General features: G+C 41.3%; 1 protein-coding gene and 1 long non-coding RNA gene across 6 annotated transcripts in view; one reads left to right on the top strand and one right to left on the bottom strand.

Moving 5' to 3' along the window:
- Nucleotides 1–22,116, top strand: part of BRINP2 (BMP/retinoic acid inducible neural specific 2) — a 127,504-nt gene that overhangs the window by 77,918 nt on the left and 27,470 nt on the right. Inside the window, exon 1 of one of the 5 annotated variants that reach the window (XM_040446702.1) lies at nucleotides 3,140–3,339. The exons of the other annotated variants lie outside the window; for them this stretch is intronic. Coding sequence (XP_040302636.1) covers nucleotides 3,239–3,339 — 101 coding nt within the window. The 5' untranslated portion in view covers nucleotides 3,140–3,238. Of the gene's footprint in view, nucleotides 1–3,139; nucleotides 3,340–22,116 lie in introns of those variants that run through there. 5 annotated transcript variants of the gene reach the window in all.
- LOC121011901 (uncharacterized) lies at nucleotides 12,204–21,149 on the bottom strand. Its single transcript, XR_005781847.1, has 3 exons — nucleotides 20,142–21,149; nucleotides 17,945–18,137; nucleotides 12,204–12,841 (listed from the first exon to the last, which is right to left on the bottom strand). It is a non-coding gene; the product is annotated as an uncharacterized LOC121011901 (long non-coding RNA).

The raw sequence follows: 22,116 nt of genomic DNA, 5'->3' as shown, positions 1-22,116 counted from the left end.
TCTTAAGACTGCCTTTCCTGCATCCCAGAAGTTTTGGGTTGTGGTGTTGTCATTTTCATTGGCTTCCATGAACTTTTTAATTTCCTTTTTAACTTCTTGGTTAGCCCATTACTTCTTTAATAGGATGTTCTTTAGTCTCCAAGTATTTGTTACTTTCCAAATTTTTTTCTTGTGGTGGATTTCAAATTCCATAGCGTTGTGGTCTGAAAATATGCGTGGTATGATCTTGATCTTTTTGTACTTATTGAGAGCTGATTTGTGCCCCAGTAGGTGGTCTATTCTGGAGAACGTTCCATGTGCACTGAAGAATGTATATTCCACTGCTTTAGGATGAAATGTTCTGAATATATCTGTTAAGTCCATCTGGTCCAGTGGGTCATTCAAAGCCATTGTTTCCTTGTTGATTTTTTTATTAGATGATCTGTCCATTGTTGTAAGTAGGGTATTGAAGTCCCCTACTAGTATGATATTATTATCAGTGGGTTTCTTTATGTTTGTGATTAATTGATTTATATATTTGGGTTCTTCCACATTTGGCGCATAAATGTTTACAATTGTTAGGTCTTCTTGATGGATAGACCCCTTATTTATGATATAATGTCCTTCTTCACCTATTTATACAGTCTTTATTTTATAGTCTAGATTGTCTGATGTAAGAATGGCTACTCCAGGGGTGCCTGGGTGGCTCAGTTGGTTAAGCGCCACCTTCAGCTCAGCTCATGATCTCACAGTTCGTGAGTTTGAGCCCCACTTTGGGCTCTGTGCTGACAGCTCAGACCCTGGAGCCTGCTTCAGATTTTGTGTCTTCCTTTCTCTTTGCTCCTTCCCCACTCGTGCTCGATCTCTCTCTGTCTCTCAAAAATAAACATTAAAAAAATAATAATAAAGAAAGAATGGCTACTCTGGCTTTCTTTTGTTGACCATTAGCATGATAGATGGTTCTCCATCCCCTTACTTTCAATCTGAAGGTGTCTTTAGGTCTAAAATGGGTCTCTTGTAAACAGCATATAGATGGGTCTTGTTTTCTTATCCATTCTGTTACCCTGTGTCTTTTGATTGGAGCATTGAGTCCATTGACATTTAGAGTGAGTACTGAAAGATATGAATTTACTGCCATTATGTTGCTTGTAGAGTTGGGAGTTTCTGGTCCTTTATAGTCTTTGTTGCTTTTGGTCTTTATTTATTTTTTGTTTTTGTTTTTTCATCTTTTCTCCCCTCAGAGAGTCCCCCTTAAAATTTCTTACAGGGCTGGTTTAGTGGTCACTGTCTCCTTTAATTTTTGTTTGTCTGGGAAACTTTCTCTCTTCTTCTATTTTGAATGACAGCCTTGCTGGATAAAGAATTCTTGGATGCATATTTTTCTGATTCAGCACATTGAATATATCCTGCCACTCCTTTCTGGTCTGCCAAGTTTCTGTGGATAGGTCTGCTGCAAACCTGATCTGTCTTCTCTTGTAGGTTAAGGACTTTTTTTCCCCTTGCTGCTTTCATGATTCTTTTCTTTCCTGAGTATTTTGTGAATTTGACTACGATATGCCTTGTTGATGGTCTGTTTTTGTTGAATCTAATGGGAGTCCTCTGTGCTTCCTGGATTTTAATGTCTGTGTGTTTTCCCAGGTTAGGAAAATTTTCCACTGTGATTTGCTCACTTAACCCTTCTACCCCTATTTATCTCTTTTCCTCTTCTGGGACCCCTATGATTCTGATGTTGTTCCTTTTTAATGAGTCACTGATTTCTCTAATTTTAAATCGTGCTCTTTTGCCTTAGTCTCTCTCTTTTTTTCTGCTTCATTATTCTGTATAAGTTTGTCCTCTATATCGCTGATTCTCTGTTCTGCCTCATCCTTCCTTGCTGCTGTGGCATCCATTTGAGATCAAGGCTCAGTTATAATGTTTTTTTATTTCATCCTGACTAGCTTTTACTTCTTTTATCTCCACAGAAAGGGATTCTAATCTATTTTCAACTCCAGCTAGTATTATTATCTATGTTGGTTATCTATCTATTATTATCTATTATCTATGTTGGTTAAATCCCTGGCTGTCGTTACTTCCTGCTCTTTCCTTTGGGGCATCATTTTGAAGGAAGTAAAGGAATTAATGAAGTAAAAAAATTAAAATTAAAGAAAAATATTAAAATCAAAAAATTAAAAGCAAACACACACACACAAAAATCGAATAAATTATGCTAGATCCTAGGTGTGTTTTGGTCTGGGTGTTTAAAGAGGCTTGATAGATTAGAGAAAAAAGGGAAAAGAAAAAAAGGGAATCGTTTGAAAATTTGAAAAAATGAATACACTGAAGTAGAATAAAATGAACTGATGGAAGTAAAAGAGAATTTGAAAAAAAAACTTACACAGAAGTAAAAAAAATTAAAGAAAAATATTTTTAATAAAAATTGAAAATAAAACATGATTTTTTCTCGTTCTGTATTTAAGAAAAAGAAAAGAGATGAAAAAAAAAAACCAAAATTGAATAGATGCACCGGCAAACAGACTGAAATATGACAGAAATTCTTTCGTTTTCCCCTAGAAGTCAAACTATGAAGCGCTTTATAGTCCATATACTAAGCAGGTGGAGAGACTTGTGTTCCTGAAGAGTGAGGTTGACTCAGTTGGGCAGGACTTAGTGTAATGGCTCCATTCTCCACTAGATGGCGCTGCTTAGCTTACTGGGGTGGGTTGTTGTGGCGCTTGTAGGTGTGTATGCGCATGTGTGGGAGCTGTGAAAATGGTGTCCCCCAGCTACCCAGTCTCTAGTATTGGAACTCTGTTCTCCCCGATCAGCAATCATGCACCTGTCCCTTGTCTTAAGCTTCCATCCACTGTTTGCTTTTACACTGTCCATGACCAAGCCCCAGGCAGCACCTCCCTCCTGAGTTTTATCTCAGATGTGGCTGTGTTTCCCAACCCCTTAGTTCTGAGGGACTGCGGCTTTGACCCATTCTGCTCCTCTGCAGGAGGGTCTCACTTATCGATGGCCAGGTGCCAGCCGCATCCAAGAACGTTTGTGGGACCATGCTGCTGCCGAGGCCCAGAGACTGAGGCCGGGTGCCAGCCCACCCCAAGGGAAGTTCACAAGATAGTGTAGCAGCAGCATTTCAGGGATTATGGCAAATCACAACACACATCTGTCACCAGGCTTCACCCCCAGCGACCTTGTTCCAGCACCAGTGAATGTGGTTGTTCTCCTGGGTCCACTGGCGCCTTTGTCTTTGGGGAAGTCACACAGCCTCTACCAGATGTCCTCTCGGCAGGGGAACCGGCTCTTCCCTTGTGGCCTGAAGACCCTGGACTCCACTCTGCTCCTGGGGATTCACCCTTCTCACCAGAGCTCCGCCAGGTATGGAGCTGCAGAGTTTCAACCTCTGTGCTACCCTGTTTATAGTCTTAATGGAATTTAAACCCTCTCCTTCCTCCTTTCTCCCTTTTTAGTTCAGTCCCTGCGACTATTACCACTTTCACTTTCTCTCCAGCTGCTTTTTGGGGGGAGTGCTTTTCCTGTATTCTCCGTCCCTCCACCCCCACCCCCCATTTCTGTCCTCTGTCTGCACACAGAAGTGGCTCCCTGCCCTCCGCGGTTCTCTCTCCCCCAGTTCACCTCTGCGCCATGTACCCGCTGAATTCTGTGGTTCAGGTTGTGCAGATTGTTATGTTAATCCTGAGATCTGTTTCCTAAGTGTGCAGGATGGTTTAGTGTTGGTCTGGCTGTATTTCATGGACCTCAGACACAAAAAAACTTCCATGCTGTTCCACCATCTTGGCTCCTCCCCTTGTTGAGAATTTTTGCATTTGTGTTCATCAGGGGTATTGGCCTGTAATTCTCCTTTTTAGTAGGGTCTCTGTCTGGTTTTGGAATAAAGGTAATGGTGTCTTTATAGAATGAGTCTGGAAGCTTTCTTTCTGTGTCTATTTTTTTGGAACAGCTTGAGAAGAATAGGTATTAACTTTGCTTTAAATGTCTGGTAGAATTCCCCAGGAAAGCCATCTGGCACAGGACTGTTATTTGTTGTAAGATTTTTGGTAACTGATTCAATTTCTTCACTGGTTATGGGTTTGTTCAAATTTTCTATTCTTGTTTGAGTTTTGGTAGTGTGTGGTGTCTAGGAATTTTCCCATTTCTTCCAGGTTGTCCAGTTGGTTGGCATATAATTTTTCATAGTATTCTCTAATAATTGTTTGTATTTCTGTGGTGTTGGTTGGGATCTTTCCATTCGTGATTTTATCTATTTGGGTAATCTCTCTTCTCTTTTTAAGAATTCTAGCTTGGGGTTTATCAATTTTGTTTATTTTTCCAAAAAACCAGCTCTTAGATTCATTGATCTGTTCTGGTGTTTCTTTTTTTTAATTCCAGTTGTTTATTTCTGATTTAATATTTATTATTTCTCTTTTTCTGCTGGCTTTGGGGTTTCTTTGCTGTTCTGCTTCCAGTTCCTTCAGGTGTATGGTTAGGTTTTGTATTGGGGATTTTTCTCGTTTCTTGAGATAGGCCTGGATTGCAATGTATTTTCCCCTTAGGACTGCCTTTGCTGCATCCCATAGGGTTTGGAATGTCATGTTTTCATTTTAATTTGCTTCCATATATTTTTAAATTTCTTCTTTAATTGCCTGGTTGGTGCATTCATTCTTTGGTAGGATGTTCTTTAACCTCCACGCATTTGGAGGCTTTCCACATTTTTCCTTCTGATTGATGTCATTGTGATCTGAAAATATGCATGGTATGATCTCAGTTATTTTATATTTATTGAGGACTGTTTTGTGACCCAGTATGTGATCTATCTTGGAGAATGTTCCATGTGCACTCAAGAAGAATGTGTATTCTGCTGCTTTTGGATGAAAAGTTCCGAATATATCTGTCAAGTCCATCTGGTCCAGTTTCTTTATTGATTTTCTGCCATTGTTGTAAGGGGAGTATTAAAGTCCCCTGCAATTACCATATTCTTATTAACAAGACTGCTTATATTTGTGATTGATTTATATATTTGGTTCCTCAAGTTGGGGGCATAGGGGGCATAAACATTCACAATTGTTAGCTGTTCTTGATAGATAGACCCCATGATTATGATATAATGCCCTTCTTCATCTCTTGTTACAGCCTTTAGTTTAAAATCTCATTTGTCTTATATAAGTATGGCTACTCCAGCTTTCTTTTGACTTGTAGTAGCATGATAGCTGGTTCTCCATCCCCTTACTTTCAATGTGAAGGTGTCCTCAGGTGTAGAATGAGAATCTTGTAGACAGCATATAGATGGATCTTGCTTTAGGTCCATTCTGTTACCCTGTGTCTTTTAATTGGGGTATTTAGTCCATTTACTTTCAGAGTTATTATTGAAAGATATGTATTTAATGTCATTGTGTATCTGCAGGTTTCATGCTTCTGGTGATGTCTCTGGTCCTTTGTAGTCTTTGCAGCATTCCACTCACAGAGTCCTCCTTAGGATCTCTTGCAGGTCTGGTTTAGTGGTGATGAACTTCTTCAGTTTTTGTTTTTCTGGGAAAGTCTTTATCTCTCCTTCTATTCTAAATGACAGCCTTGTTGGATAAAGGATTCTTGGCTGCATATTTTTAATATTCAGCACATTGAATATTTCCTGCCACTCCCTTTTAGCCTGCCAAGTTTCAGTGGACAGGCCTGCTACTAGATGCTTTCAGAATTCTCTCTTTATCTTTGTATTTTGCTAGTTTCACTATGATATGTTGTAGAGAAGACGTATTCTTATTGAATCTGAAGGTAGTTGTCTGTGTCTCTTGGATTGAATGTCTTCTTCCTTCCCCAGATTAGGGAGGTTCTCAGCTATAATTTGTTCAAGTAAACCTTCTGCCTTTTTCTCTCCCTTATTCTGGAACTCCTATGATACAGATATTATTACATTTCATTGAATCAGTTCTTTAATTTTCCCCTTATGGCCCAGTATTTTCTTATCTCTCTTTTTCTTGGCTTCACCATTTTCCATAATTTTATCTTCTGTTTCACTTATTCTCCACTCTGCTTCCTCCATCCTTGCTGTCACTGCATCTAGTTTATTTTGCACCTCATTTACAACATTTCTTAATTCATTGTGGTATTTCTTAGTTCCTTGATCTCTTGTAGCAATAGATTCTCTGCTGTCTTCTATGCTTTTTTCAAGCCCAGCTATTAATCTTATGACTATTACTCTCAATTCTTTATCACATATATTGTTTATATCTGTTTTCAGCAATTTTCTAGCTATCATTTCTTCCTGGAATTTCTTTTGAGAATTCTTCTATTTCATCATTTTGGCTAGTTTTCTGTCCTTTATGTGTTTTAATAGCTTGTTATATATCCTGCATATTTAGTACTACTATCCTAAAAAGGGGTCATACCCTATCCAGGGTCTGGCCCTTCAGGAGGTGTTTTTGGAGTGTGTTGCATGCTCTCTGTTGTTGTGACTCTGGTTGTTTTATCTCCCTACTCATAGTGGTGGTTTGGACTGTCCACCAGGTGTGCTTTGATTTGTTCATTGAAGTAACCCTGGAAAAAATTATAAAAGGAGGTGGTGGCCTTTTGGGATGAGCACTGGGTGTTGTATGGAAACCAATTTGACAATAAATTTCATATATAAATAAAAAAAAATAAAAAAAAATAAAAGGGAGGTGGTGGAAGAAGCCTTATTACATACAAAGACAGAAATGACAGGGGTGGGGAGAAAGAAAAGAGAGAAAAAAATTGACCAGGCAGAGAATCAGAGAAATTATATGGATTAATCAAGAGAGAGACAGAGAGGAAAATAAAGAAGGAGGTACAAAAGACGTGTAGAAAGAATAGATTAAAAATGTCTGCTTAAACCAACAACTAGAAAAGAGTAGGGAAAAATAAGAGGTAGCAAAGGAAGGAAAAAAAATGTGTGTGTGTGTGTGTGTGTCTGTATATACACGTGTGTGTGTGTATGTGTATGTATGTATATGTATACATATATATACATCATATATATATGTGTGTGTGTATATATATATATATATATATATATATATATATATATATATAAAATAAGAATTGAGCAAGAATCAAATCAGAAAATGCAAAACCACTGGATGGGTATCTGATGGTCCTTTGGAACCAGTGGCTATGCTGGTCTGGAGGAGGGACTGTCTGGTTGGTCAGTGTCAATCTTGCTCCAGTAGATATGCAGTTACCAGGCATGGAGGAGGGGCGTGGTTTGGTGTAGGCAGATCCTGCTTCCACTATGGGCCTGTTGTTGGTTCCCTGAAGCACCACCTTGTTGGTGATGGGGAGAAAAATGGCAACACCCCAGTCTCTCCTCCCCAGACTGAGTGTCCCAGATCACTCTGTTCAGGCCATCCTCACAGTGCTGTGCAGGCACAAGCAGGCTGGTTTTTCCAGCTCCACAGTCTCCAGTACTTCCCAGGCACTAGGCTGGGATTCAAACCCCACCACTCCTGCTCTGCACCCCCTCCCCCCACCCCATTTCCAATGAAGTGCCACTCTGCCCAGCAAGCTGACAAAGGGCCTCTGGCTGGCAGAGTCCTGCAGGGTCTTTTGTCTTGAAGGCTATCTACCTTCTTCCCACAGCACTCAAGGGAGGAGATTGCTCTTTCTGACTGCATTTCTGAGCTTGCTGCTGAGCCTGGGGTTGGCTCCCCTCCTTCCCAGGCATGGAAACAGGGTGGCCCCAGTACAGAGAAAGCCTTGCAACCCTAGAACAGGTTAGAAATTGGTTCTTCATTTTTTTCCATTCCCTGGTCCAAATACAATTGCTACATTTGTCCAAATACAATCCCTACACTTCCACAGCCTCTCTTTCTTTTCTTTTGGTCTCCCCACAGAAGAGGATCCCTCCCTTCCATGCCTTCGCCACCTGTTTTATCTCTCCCAGTTCTCAATCATGCGCCTATGGCCGTCCAAGTTGTTCCTGTGGATGCCTGGAGATGTTTCTGTCACCCTGTAGTCCATATTCCTGGACTTCCAAGTCTTCTGGCCTCAACACTGCTGTGTTTGGGGGACAAGGGAACTTCGGGTACCCTACTTCTCCACCATGTTGACTCCTCCCCTGAGCCTGGGATTCTTAATGCTCCCAGAGAAATGGTACCCCCAGTTGTAGCCACCTGTGCTCTCTGCCCCTCCTGCCATTCCATGTGGCATATTCTGGCAGATCTTTGGGACTCAGAAGATGGGCCTCAGGGGGCTCAGTGGGGCCATCTCACTCAGAGATCCTGTAGTCCTCTTTCCACCAGAGTTCTCCATCTGCGCCTGGGCTCTGGGGAACCCTCAGTGAGAGGAAGCTGCCGATGAATCTTCCTGAAACAGTTCACCCACAGCAAATTCTGTATGTGTAGGCTCTCCACTGCTGGCATATTTCTATAAGGTTGCAGTGTAAATTAAATTTCTGTAAATCTAATCCTCTACTGGAGGGACACTTAATGCCATTCCAAAATGCAGCATCTTATGTTTTTTTGCCTGGCAATGGCTTATAAAAATCCAGTGTTAAGTAAATCTATAGCTCCTGACTTGAGGACCAGGTGGCTACTGATTTATAAACACATGTATCCACTAGGAAATGTCTTACATTTCTTTTTTTTTTTTTTTAATTTTTTTTTTCAACGTTTATTTATTTTTGGGACAGAGAGACAGAGCATGAACGGGGGAGGGTCAGAGAGAGAGGGAGACACAGAATCGGAAACAGGCTCCAGGCTCCGAGCCATCAGCCCAGAGCCCGACGCGGGGCTCGAACTCACGGACCGCGAGATCGTGACCTGGCCGAAGTCGGACGCTTAACCGACTGCGCCACCCAGGCGCCCCAGGAAATGTCTTACATTTCAAGGGATATTTTCATAAAGCCAGAAAAAAACTCTGGTGATGCAAATAAGCTCTGCTTATTAGGATACTTTGTAAATTTGGAGTTCCTTACAATGACACTAGTGGCATATCCTTTGGTGTGCATCCACAGTACACCAAAGATGGAAAAGAAAGAGACCTGGAGGCTGGGGCTCCCAAGGCAGTTTTGGGATTTACAGGGGTAGCTGTGGGCAGATGAGGGCTGTTCCACATGGGGCGTGGTTCGAGGAAGATGGAAGGGTCTGGCACAGCTCCCTCTGCCTGATGTTTTTCCACCTCTGCACCTGTTTAATGCTCCCTGCTTCTGCCACCGTAACAGGATCCTCCCTGAGCCTAGAAATGCGCCTCTTTCTCCCTCTTGCTGCAAAGAACGAACAAGCTCTGGATGTCACAGTGAGCCAGAGTGAACAAAAAGTCTCACTGGCCAGGCAGGAGGCCCTGGTTGGAGAAAAATGAGGTAGCCAGGACCAGCGCTGGACCGCCCTTCATTATCAGCCCCTGTGCCTGGGAGAGTTCTCATTGTCCTGGTGTGCCAGGAGAGCCTGTGCTTTACCTGGGGACCTGCTAGTGACGGAGGAGGGACAGGAAGGAAGACTCTTTGGGGAGTGAGTTCTCCTGGATCCACAGAAGCATGTAAACACCCTCATGTAATGATCCCTCAACATGGGCTGCATAGTTGGTTTACTAGTAACGGGGTAAACTGTAGCACAGTAAGCCAGCCTTTGCCCGGCTGGTTCTGTATATGTTCTAAGCTGTGTGTCTGGTAAAGATGGAGAGGAGGGGGGACTGTGCTAGTCCATGAATGTCAGCCTCTGTCATCTGGAAACTCATGCTCAAATCAATAGAAGAGACGTGGCTGTCGAGGCTGATAGTACATGTTTTGCCTTCTGTTACCACTAAGTAGGGCAGTGTCCATGTTGATGCCTGTGGGTCAGGAGACTAAATCTAGGAACCACAGATTTAGTGGCTGGCCTGGGACACAAGGCCCAAGCTGAAAAGGCAGTGTCTGAAAGAGGCCTGAGGGCATGGGGTGGCAGACTGGTACCCAGTGATATTTGAATATGTGACTTAGAAGGAAATGTTAAGATCACCTGTTTCCTGGGGTGCCTGAGGGGCTTTGTCAGTTAAGTGTCTGACTTTGGCTCAGGTCATGATCTCACGGTCCGTGAGTTCAAGCCCCGCGTCGGGCTCTGTGCTGACAGCTCAGAGCCTAGAGCCTGCTTTGGATTCTGTGTCTCCCTCTCTCTCTGCCCCTCCCCAACTTGTGCTCTCTGTCTCTCTCTCTCAAAAATAAATAGATACTAAAAAATGAAAAAAAAAAAAAGAGAGACCACCTGTTTCCTGCCCATTGCAGACAACCACTCTACAAATCCCCATGGAGGTTGTCGGCCAGGCTTGGCTTGAGCACACCCAGTCCTGCGTGTTCACTGAAGCCAATTTCCATTCATTAGCCCCAAATTCTAGAAAGACCTTTCTGGAACTGAATCAGTCTCTCTCTGCACAATTTCACTTATTGGTCCTGACTCTGCTTTCTTATTTCTTGACAATAAGTCTAAATGCCTCTTCTTCACAATAGGTCTCTAGATATTTGGAGATGATTATTCTCCTGATTCTTAGACTTGTCAGCACCGTGTAACTTCCCTCCAGAAGTTCTCTTTCTCCTTCCCCTTCTCGATGTTATTTCTCTCAAACCATCCTTGTTTCTTTTGCCCAAGTCCACCTTTCCATCTTTCTGCATAAGGAAAAGATCAGAAATTTACTTTGATGTAAGATTTTCTTCCACTTCTGGCTCCCAGAGAGCTTGCTTGCTTGCTCATCTCTCAAAGCACTCAAGGCTTTTGTCATGGACCACTATGAGTTCACCATGCTGGAATTTCTCAGATCAGGCATTTTCTTCCCTACAGACTTCTTTAACTTCTTGCTTTCTAGGCAGTTTTCGAAGGTTACTGATGGGGGTTCTAGGGCGCAGGCACGCCTCAGAAGATGTGGTGACTTTTCTCTGGAACTGAAGCATCATTACTTCAAGAAAAGTTGGAAATATGTGCTGGGCTTATGGTCGGAGAATACAGATTTTTTCATCCAAGTTACACGTAGAGGGAAAAAATCCTAACTTTTTCCTCAGCTTTTCAAGGAACTGCAGCTACCTCCCATTTGATCTGATTTTGTGCACCTAGATTTGGTTTGTGGTAAAATCGTAGCGAGAACTGCACTCATCATGTTTCCTATGACACTTATGTCTCCTGTATTCCTTGCTGTGCTTCCTGGTATGGCAGCTGGAATGTCACAGCCACCGGGCACTGTAACTCCCACCTCTTCCTCATCCCCTCCCCGCATTTGAGTTGTGTGACTTCCATCTCAGAGCTGTCTTTCAAAGCCAGCTTCCTCTTTCTTCTCCTGGCTTCACTGTTTCCCGCTTGTAGTTTTCTGTCTTCTCCAGTCCAATCTGTCTGAGGTCCTCTGCTGGTCTTTCTGTGCCCAAAGGATAAAACCCAAATACATTTTCTTGGCATGAGAGTCCCTTCCAAATCCATACATTCCCTCTTTTGACAAATATCCAATGAACATTGACCCTGGGCTGCTGACTGTGCTGCACACTTTCTTCCTGCTGTCCTTTGTTCCAGTCTCACTGAACAGGTACACATTTTCCCAGATACAGAAGACTCCTTCAGATGCCATGTGTCTTTCCATGTCTCATTCCCACTTCCCACAAAACTCCTTCCATCTTTCTCTTCCTACTCACCTCTCAAGCCCACTTAAATGTCAACTCCCTATGAAGTCTTCTTTGGTTCCTGCAAGAGAGTTGGTCATTCCTACTTATGATTCCCCATTGATAGGTTCATATTTCTGCTGTATAACTTATTTTGTGTATTTATTTACTTATATGTCTTTACTTGCTCTTCTCTTGGCTCTGACCTCCTTCAGGCAAAGAATATGTTTTATTTCATCCTTTTATCTCCGGTTCCTGGTACCATGTCTGCCACATGTTAAGGATATAATAAGAGAATGAAACCCCTCAGTATGAGTAGCATGTTCTGGGACTGAATTAGATGGAAGGAGAAAACAAGTGGTTGAGGCTCCCAGCTCTAGAATCATACTGTATAGGTTTAAATTCTAGTCCTGCTACTTCTGGTGTGAACTTGTACAAGTTGTCTTTAATCGAGCTTAATTTTTTCTCATCAGTAAAATGGGTAGAATAATAGGATTTTCTTTATCAGGACTATTTGGTGATAACTAAAAGCACAGTTTGGTTTATTTCAAGGTAAGTGCATTATTCTTTGTGAGGGGTCTCCTGAGAGTAAATATGGAAAACAATAGAATGGGGAATCTTGAGAAGAGGGAAAAAGAGAAAATGTAGAGAGTTTAATTGAGAAAGAGGAAAGAAAGGAGGGGCAGTCTTTATCAAATTCTTTTTACTGAGTTTCCATACATTAATCAAATTTATCACTTAAAACCCACATTTTTTTTTCTCCCTAACTATAGCCTGAATTAATCTATTCATTGATTTTATAGTTATAGATAGTTCAAAGTAAATCTTTCACAGTGACAGGTACTTTTCCCTTAGAGCAGGACTCACACACTATGATCCTACAGCATAAAAGTCAAGGGCTCAGAACTAACACCATTTTCATATAGACTCAGAAAACAAGAAAAAGAGAGATCCATATGGGAATGTTACTGAGCTGAGGAGAAATGGAAGCATGGATGCTTGACCACATAGACAATAAAATCAGGTAATTGAAAGAGACCCTTATCAAGACTGGCAATAAAATCAAGAGTGAAGATTCTTTTGCCAGGCTGGAATAGGGGATCAGCATGATCAAGGTATTAGAGTGGGTTAACTGCTGGAATAAACAGTCCCCAAATCTCAGTGAGATTTATTTAATTATTTATTCATTTATTCATTGCTCAAGTCCAGTGCAATTTATGAGATGGTTAAAAGGAGAGTGCTTCATGAAATCATTCAAGATTAAGACTCTGTCCATGTAGTCACTCTGTCATCATCTAGGGTCTCAGTGTCCTCCTCTGGGTCCTGGTAAACAAGGAAAGAGAGAAAGGTCTAATGAGTTGGGCCTGGGTTCACATTCCACTGGCCCGAACCCATTCACATGACTACATTTAAATGCAGAGGAAGCTGGGGAAATTTGTGTATCTGTGAACCCAAGGAGAAAGTAGAAATAGCTTAGAGAACACTTTCCAGTCTGCCATGAGGGATGGAATGCAATAAGGTGGTGAAGTGCAAAGCCCAAGATTTAAGTTCAAAATGTCAAGTTCACAAATGTAAGATATAGGTGGCTTGGCTCAGCAGTTAAGACAGAAACAAAAACAAATCGGGTTGGAAAAAACGTGGGGTTCTGGTTGGCCATAAGATTACTGTTTAGCCAAGAATACTTTCTTCAAAAAAAGGAATGCGGGACACCTGATTGGCTCAGTCAGTTAAGGGTCCGACTTTGGCTCAGGTCATGATCTCATGGTTTGTGAGTTCAAGCCCTGTGTCAGGCTCTGTGCTGACAGCTCAGAGCCTGGAGCCTTCTTTGGATTCTGTGTCTCCCTCTCTTTCTGCCCCTCCCATGCTCATGCTGTCTCTCAAAAATAAATATTAAAAAAATTTTTTAAAGGAATGCAAATGTGCCAACTATATTTCAATAAAAAAATAACAAAAATTTAAATGAATTTAGTATACAACTACTAAAACAAAAAAGGAATGAAATATTCAGGTGTGTTAACAAAGGAAATATATTTCCTTTACATACACACACACACACACACACACACACACACACACACACGAAAGATCATAGACTATCTTCACTCTTTTGGTTAGCTCTGTGTCCTTGACTAGGATACTTAAATTATCTAAGCCTCAGCTAGCTCAGCTATAAAATAGGACTAAAGTTGTGGTGTATATCAGTGTATCAGTTAACTACTGCCATAATTATGGACTTAAACATAACCCCCATATTCAGCTTCAAACAATATCATTTTTCTCGCTCATGTATCTGGAGGTTGACTGAATTAGTATGCTTCAGGCTACAGGTCTGCAAGGGGGCCATGTGGTGTTTTCTCCAATGATGTTTATCACGGGTCTCAGGTTGAAAGAGAAGCACTTGCCACTAAGTGGGGGAAGCAGTGCTCATGGCCAGGGCAGGCCGGCCGGCCAGAAAAAAATATGCAATGCCTTTTTAGGTCTTGGCCCAGTGTTGGTGCCTGGTCACTTCTGTCCATATCTGTTTGTCCAGAGTGAAGCCACATAGCCAAGTCCAGTGTCAATGGGGAAGGGAAATGAGGTCCATCTGTATGAGTGATGGGTACTGTGAAGTCACATATCAAAGGGCATTCTACAATAGGTGAGAATGAAGATTCAATCTGCCACACTGATATTTATAAGGTGGTGGTGATGATTTAAAACTATGTAAAGCATCCACTACCATGACTGGTAACATAAGGGTTCAGTAGATAGACACAATGATGATAGTTACAATGATGATAATGATGTATTCAGAAATTGTATCCTATACTCTCCATGGCTCAGAACACAGCTACTGAATTGTGTTTAATTTTGGTTGCCATCTTTAAAAAGAAACACATTAACAAGCTAGATTGCATGCAGAGAAGTTTTAGCATAAGAGCCTAGGAATCTAGAAGCTATTGAAGGAACAAAAAATACTTAGTCCAAAGATCAGTTCACATAAGAAGTAAATACACCCAAATTCCAGAAGGGCTATCTCATTGCAAAAGGAATAAACTTGTAGAACAGTGGAAGGAGCTGCCAGTCTGGGGGAATTCTCTTAGAGTTAAGTAGATAATGGGAAGCCCATGGACATTTGCTGGGGAGAAGCATGGCACGGGCTGTTAGCTTGCTGAGCAAAGACACGCACGACGGGAGGCAAAGAGTAGTGAGCAGAGCCATTTTATCCACAGTCGAACAGATGAGCTGTGGGGAGCAGGTTGGGAGGTCAGAACAGAGCTGAGGTTTCTGAGTGGGAAAACACAGATCTTAGCTCCCCTTTCAGTTGATTCTGGTCTCACAGATTCACTGGCCCTTCATTCCAATGAGTGTGTTGTATTTCACATTGATTCTACAAACACACTGCCCTCAGTGCCCTCTTCAATCCCCCAAGTCCCAAATGGACACTGTGAGATTCGCCAAGCAGTGACCCAGTCCTCCTCCTCTAAGCTTGAGTCTCCCCTCCCCATTTTTCCCAATCAGCCTTAATTAAACTGTTTGAAAGCTACAGCTTGATTTTAATTAGAGCAAAATTGGGAAGATTAGAATGAAATTGGCCAATCATTGTTTACGGGCCGTTGTTTGAGAACACAGCAGGCTGCTAAATTACCTACATGCTAGGCTTCTTGAATTCTACCAGATAGTGGGAAGGACAGGGGCACAGGGGCATTGGGGGAGGGCGGGCCCCATCTCTGCTCTGGTGCCTCCTAGGGTTGCATGGACTGAGGTATTATTTAACCAGCGGGATCCTGGACTGAAGCCTTCCTGTCTTGGAATTTCTCCCTGGTTAACAAGGCCAAAGGATTTCCTGGGAAGTATGATAGAGGCGTACCGGGATCCCTGAACTTGAGCACAGGTCATAGCCAAAGGCAGAAAATCATTCATGAGGTGGTCTGGTTCTTGTCAAACTCTACCACTGATAAAAGGAGACTTGGGTCACTTTTTTCAGTTTCTTTGTCTCTTCATTTTTAACCTATAAAAGGTTAATAGTTGAGTAATGATATTTCTGCTTCCTTTTCCCCGAGGTTCTTGTATAGATAAAATAGTTGAGCTTGTGTGAAAATTGTGTACAAACATTTTTAAAAAGGAAAGGAAAGCTTACACCAATGTAAGAGATTATGGTTTTTATTATAATTTCTTTTTATAGCTCAGATTAATCATGTCTTATTCATTATAGCAGTAAAGGCTCTAATAGCTAAGTACATTACAGTAATCTGTTGTTGAGATAGAAATCTCCTGATGATGTGATGTGTCTAGAAATACTGCCTCTGTACAGGAGCCAAAACATGATATATCCCTCAGTCCCTAAAATTGTCCAGCTAAAGAATGTGAAACCATCTTAGGTATCTCACTGAGGTAAATAACTCAATGGTGGCCCGAGTCCTGTGGTGGGAGCAGTAGCCCTGGATGTGAGGTATATTGGCAGAAGGATGAAAAAAAAAAAAAAAAGGCTTCTTTGTGATCTGGGACTCTTCAGGAAAATAAGCAGTGCAATCCTCTGTGGTGTTTATTGAAATTCCTGTGTCAAATTGGCAAGTCTCAAGCTAGCTGGGGAAAGGCAACTCTCCAAGAGAAAGGTGAGCTCTGAGAACAAAGACGTTTGCATTTATCCAGAACCGGTTGGTATGTGAGAAATTTTCCCATGGTCATTGGTTGACAGTTCACATAGACAAAGTAAAGTCACAGGAAAAATGGAAAGAAAACTATTTGTGTCTTTAGCTAAGGCCAATTCATCTTTTTTTTTTTTTTTTTTTTTTTTTTTTGCTCCAAAATTCTTAAATATTTAATTCAATGACCTGTCCTGGGTCTCCCTTCATTTTTCAAGGAAAACCAGTCATATTTTGTTTTTCTTCCAAGTATGGTTCCTACCAAAAACCACCTTTTGGAGAATGAGAACTCAGTCCCTTCAGCATTTGGCAGTCCCTTTGAACACTGAAGGTTGGAGGAGGGTGGCCCCCCAAAAGAGGTTATTGGAAATAGATCAGGAAGGCCAAAGAAGAGAGAAGGACAGTATTTCCTATCATGACAGCCTACTCTTTCTGCCATTGTTTTAAAACTGGTGCTTGGAGGTGGGCATCCTGGGCTCCACAGCTGGCATAAGACTTCTCCCCAACCTCTCTGGGAGTCCCAGTGCCTATTCTGAGAACTGCCGCCTGAGTGAGCAGGTGACGATTGGTTAGCTCTGCTGGAAACGGCATTGATTGTCTCCCCAGTAAACACAACCTGGGGTCTAACTCAGGAGGAACAAATGGGCTCCTAATACTCAAGGACATACTGATGCTGGGACGGGGTTGTGCCAAGCCTGCAAGGGGGCCACCCCAGAGGGGGTGGGTAGAGCTGCATATTCAGGGTACAGGAAATGAGACTTTCCAAATGACAGCCATAGTGGTGGCCTTGGAAAGGTGCCTGAACATGCTTTCCACACAGAAATGGAAAGATAGGTCTATTGGAAAACTGGTAACTATTAATTCACTATTAGCCCAAGGTCTCGGCACAAGTACCTGTGTGGTAGGTTGCAGTGTTCATGATTACTAGATTTCAGCCTCATTGCGGTATAGTTGTGTTTTTATTTTTAGACTGTGGACTTCCTTGTAAAATACTCTCTCCTTGAAGGTTTCATAAGGAAGGGAGGTTTCTTAGGTAATGTCTCTTCACGGGGGCTGGATCAGTATTCTCAGTTTACAAGCCAGAAAGGTGGTGCTTCCGCACCGAGCTGCTGGAAACAGCACCGGGATGGAAGATCCCCAGCTGTGCTCTTTCCAAGTCTTTCAGAGCCAGGAGCCTGGGGTCTTGCAGGGGGGCACACGTGCTGCCAGAGTTCTCGTTGACCTTGTATTACTTGGAAGAACGCAGTGCCATAGCGTGGTGGGTGACATTAGACTTAGAGGCTGTGACTTGGAGACATTCTTTACTTACAACTTTCAAATTAGGAACACCTTGTAGCCAGTTAGTAGTCTCATCAGAGCCCCTTTTGCTTCAAACCCAGAGCTGGTCCAGTCCCAAAGTCCTGCAGAAGCTACTGTTGCCCGAGCTTGGCATGGCTGTGATTCTGCTTTCTTATTACAGGCCCTTTAGGTTCTGGGAAAATCCCTAAGTTCATGGACAACTAGAAACGTCATTTGTGGGCGATCTGGACCATTAGGGTTGAGCAGTGTGGGACACAGAAAGCTACCATCGTTTCAGAATATATAGAGAGATTTTGGATTTTGCCTACCATATTCTCTGTGTTGGTGTGTACAAATGCTATAACACACTGGGTTTTAGCCTCCGGTCTGGATTATACCTTTCCTAAATTCTGTTTTGGTTGTTATTAATAACTTTAGGGGCATGTTAACCCTTTGGCAAAAATGTATGTTGTTCACTCTGGGCTAATCTAAAATATGGTGGAAAATGGAATCAACTTCTTACTTATAGCAGCCTATTGGAGCACCCTTTCCGGGTACCACTTGAACAGCTTTGCAGGTGGAGTCCACGTTGGAGTGTTCTGGTTGCCCTTTGCTTTAACCGGGGAGCCCTTTAGTGGTCTCTGCTGTTCTAAAGGCACTTTCCACAGGGGCTTCACCACTGTTGGAGACGTTTGCTCTCTCAGACTGTTTACTGCCTGACAAACACAGTGGGGGAAGATTTTAAGAGAAATGGCTAAATTGAAATGGAGATTTACTTGATGTCTTAATTGAAACAAAGATGATGGCTTAATTGAAGTAGTGTGTTAATATAATTGATATATAGAAAACATCCTTTTCCTAGGGAAAAAAAAGAGCCTTGATTATTTTATTACTGGAAAAAAACTGCTAAACGAGAAATCGGAAATGAACATTTATTCTCTGAATAGCTCAGGCTGCCTTCCAGTATTGCCTTCTGAGGTTTTCAGATGCTGGAAACAACCAGGTTAATAAGTTCTGTAAGTACATTTTTACCACTTTCTGGCTCAAACTTCTTTCACAGATGTTTCCCCCATTATTTTGATTCAATGAAGGGCCCCCAAAGGGCAGGGAAGAAACTTAGTGAAGTAGAAGAGAAAACCACCAGGCACCCTCCGAGCCTGAACCTTCTTGCCAGCAGCTGAGGCCTATGCCTAATTCTGGGCTGATACCTGCACAAAATCGTGGTGGTTCTTTTGGGTCTCACAGGGTCGGTAGACTAGCATGGTGCTAAAAACTGTGGACTACAAGCTAGATATCTTCTATTTAAACCCTGACTCTGCCACCTACTGGGTGTTCCCCAGTGGGCAAATTAATTTGTGCCTCAATTTCCTCACCCATAAAATGAGGATAATAATATTTTCCCCCTTGTAGGGGTGTTTTGAATATTGTATTGGTTAATGCTTGTAAGATGCTTGGAATGCTTGGCACATACTAAGAATTCATTAAATGTTAACCATTATTTTTTATTATTTGCTCATAAAATGCTTCCTAAGACAGTATCATTCACTTTTTCTAAGTCATTTGTTATTCTGTGTTATGATTTCCTGAGAAGCCATAGGAGTTGGAATCAGGCCTTTATCTTTGATTTCTCCCATGGTACTCTGTATATGGACTTGATTTTAACTAGGTCTCAATTTCTCCTTCTGCAAATGGGTGTGCTGAAGCCACCTTCATCCAAAAAGGTTTTGCTTTGCTGTATGTATTTTGGATGTACAGTCAATTCATGTTTATATAGAGAACCAAAGGAATGAAATGTCCCAGGTGATGAAATAATTTTCATTGAAAGGTAATAAACATTTAAAAGTAATTAGAATACCATAAAATACACTTAGTCTACACAAGGGAAAATAGCGTTACAGAAACAGCAGTGAGGTATTGACCTGGGTTTTAATCTCAGCCACTTTCTAATTCTGTAACTTCATGCAAATGATTTTCTCAACCTCTCCGGGTCTCGCTGTTGCTGTTGTCACCACCATCATGGTTGTTAAAAGCACTGTGGTGGGGTCAGGACACTAGCTTTTTGTTCTGGTTCTGGTACAAATTGGTTATATTGCTTTAAGCAAACTGCTTCCCTCTCTTGTTTTGCGGTTTTCAATCATAACGTAAGAGGAGAGGAATAGACCTTCTCAACGGGTATGCTTGCTGGCACCTGGTGGTACTGCAAATGGATATGGATAGGTATGGGCATGGTCATAGGTTGACCCTTCTGCTCTTGGGGCAACTGGGCAAAATCTGGGCAGCATGTTTTGCTTATTTCCTCTTGTCTGATCCCAGTGCATCCCACGGAGAATTTTCAATGTACACAATAATATGAAAAAGATTGGCAAATAGGACTAAAATGTTCCTTTTAATTCTAATAGCCCAAGTTTCCCTCTTGATAGTTGAGTGACATCAGGCAAATTAATTTTCTGAGCTTCCACAGCTTGGTTCATTTAAGTAAGATGTGCTCAAAACTCTTTCTGGTTTGGGTAAAATATATATTGTCCCCAGTCTGATGTTGGACAAAAGAAGATGAAGACTAAGGAAAAGTGCCTAACTCCAAGATTGTTGCTTCTTTTGGTGACCTTGAACCTTAGGAGTGTGGCAGAAATTGTTATACCCATTGTAGGGGGGTGGGGCTGCTGATCATTAACATTAGATATAAACCACAGCCAGAGTCTGGATGGGGGCTCCATACTCACTGGACTTCAGAGTGTTGACCATGGGTTCAGAATGTACCTCTGGGTTTGGAAGTTGTCCATGTCCACTGGAAGAGGGCCCAGACTCAGTTTACCAAAGCATAAGAAAATACCATCAGTGCCTTGACTTACATATTAAAAATGCACAAAATCATCCCTGCAAATTATATTTCTATAAATCAAATCTAATTTTCCCATTGATACGCATACACATTTAGGATGCTTTACTTTCATTTCAGATCAATCATGAATTGGTAGTTGCTCCTATGTATCTCATCTTGTAGCTTTTTTTATCTAGTTGTCAATAATTTGCAAACAATTAAAGGATTAGTAGAGCTATGACAGTAAATAATTGACTATTTTGAATAAGTAGAATAAATGAATCTCCCAATCATTCAACAAAGATATACTGAACATCCATTATTGTGTTGTTAGAAGCACTAGCATTGTTCTATTGCTGTTGAATAAGACCAAAAGAATCAATCTTGCCTTCATAGAGTTTGTTTTACTGCGAAAGAAAGAAAATTTAAAAATTATTATGACAGTGGTGAGTGCTAAAAAAGATACATAAAGCAGAGCATGGGACAGAGTCTGGGAGAGAGAGGGTGCTCTTTGAGATGGGATGGTCAGGGAAGGCTTTTTCTAGGAGGTACTCTTTGGCAGTCTTGAATAAAGAGACTAAGCAAGCAATGTGACCACCAATTTTTATTTATTAAATTTAATTAAAGTGGCAGCTACCTCTATGGTAAGGTGACCTTTCCTTTTGGTGAAGGTTTAGACCATTGTAAGAAATTATGAAAAATGGAAGAATGCCTGCTTTTTATTTCTCCTAGTAATTTAATTGATAGGATAGAAATTCTTTATTAGTTGATGAAGCCTATGTGTGGCCTACCACAAAGCAGGGAAGCTGGGTTTGGTATCAGATTAAAAATACCATCACCATGATCCAAGTCAAGGAGCTTACTGCCTGTGCTTTCTTCTGAGTTTTATGGTTTCAGGGCTTAAGTTCAAGTCTTTAATTCATTTGAGTTCATCTTTGTGTATGGTGGAAGATAGGGGTCAAGTTTAATTCTTTTGCATGTGGTTACTCAGTTTTCCCATTACCATTTACTGAAGAGACTGTCCTTTCCCCATTGTATATTTTTGGCTCTTTAGATACAAATTAATTGGCCATATATGTGTGAGTTTTGTTTCTGGGTTTCCTGTTCTGTTCCACTATCAATGCGTCTGTTTTTAGGCTAGGCCCATAATGTTTTGATACTATAGCTTTGTAATGTAGTTTGAAATTAGGAAGTGTGATGCCTCCAGCTTTGTTCTTTTTCTCAAGATTCTTTGGCTATTTGGGGTCTTTTGTGATTCCATACAAATTTTAGGATTGCTTTTTTTCTATTTTATGGAAAATGCCATTGGAAATTTTACAGGGATTGCAATGAGTCTGTAGATTGCTTTGAATAGAATGGACATTTTAACAATATGGATTCTTCCAATCCATGAACTATCTTTCCATTTATTTGTGTCGTCTTCAATTTCTTTCATCAATGTATTATACAACTTTCAGTGTATAGACAGACCTCTTGCACTCTTCATTAAATTTATTCCTAGGTATTTCATTCTTTTTGGTGCAGCTGTAAATGGGATTATTTCTGTAATTTCTCTTTCTGATATTTTGTTATTAGTTTGTAGAAATGTAACTTATTTTTATATATTGATTTTGTGTCTTGAAACTTTGCTAAATTTGTTTATTCTAAGTTTTCTTTGGTGGAGTCTTTAGGGTTTTCTATATATGATATGTCATCTGTAAACAGACAGTTTTACTTCTACCTTTCTGATTTGGAGGCTTTTTAATTCTTTTTCTTGCCTAATTGCACTGGCTAGGACTGCCAGTATTATGTTGAATAAAAGTGACGGAAGTGGGCACCTTTGTCTTGTTCTGATCTTCGAGAAAAAGCTTTCAGCTTGTCACCATTGAGTCTAATGT

The sequence above is a fragment of the Herpailurus yagouaroundi genome, unplaced genomic scaffold (genome assembly GCF_014898765.1).
Source record: "Herpailurus yagouaroundi ecotype Mexico unplaced genomic scaffold, PumYag 195, whole genome shotgun sequence".
NCBI lineage: Eukaryota > Metazoa > Chordata > Mammalia > Carnivora > Felidae > Herpailurus > Herpailurus yagouaroundi.
This window is presented reverse-complemented; position numbering and strand designations above follow the sequence as displayed.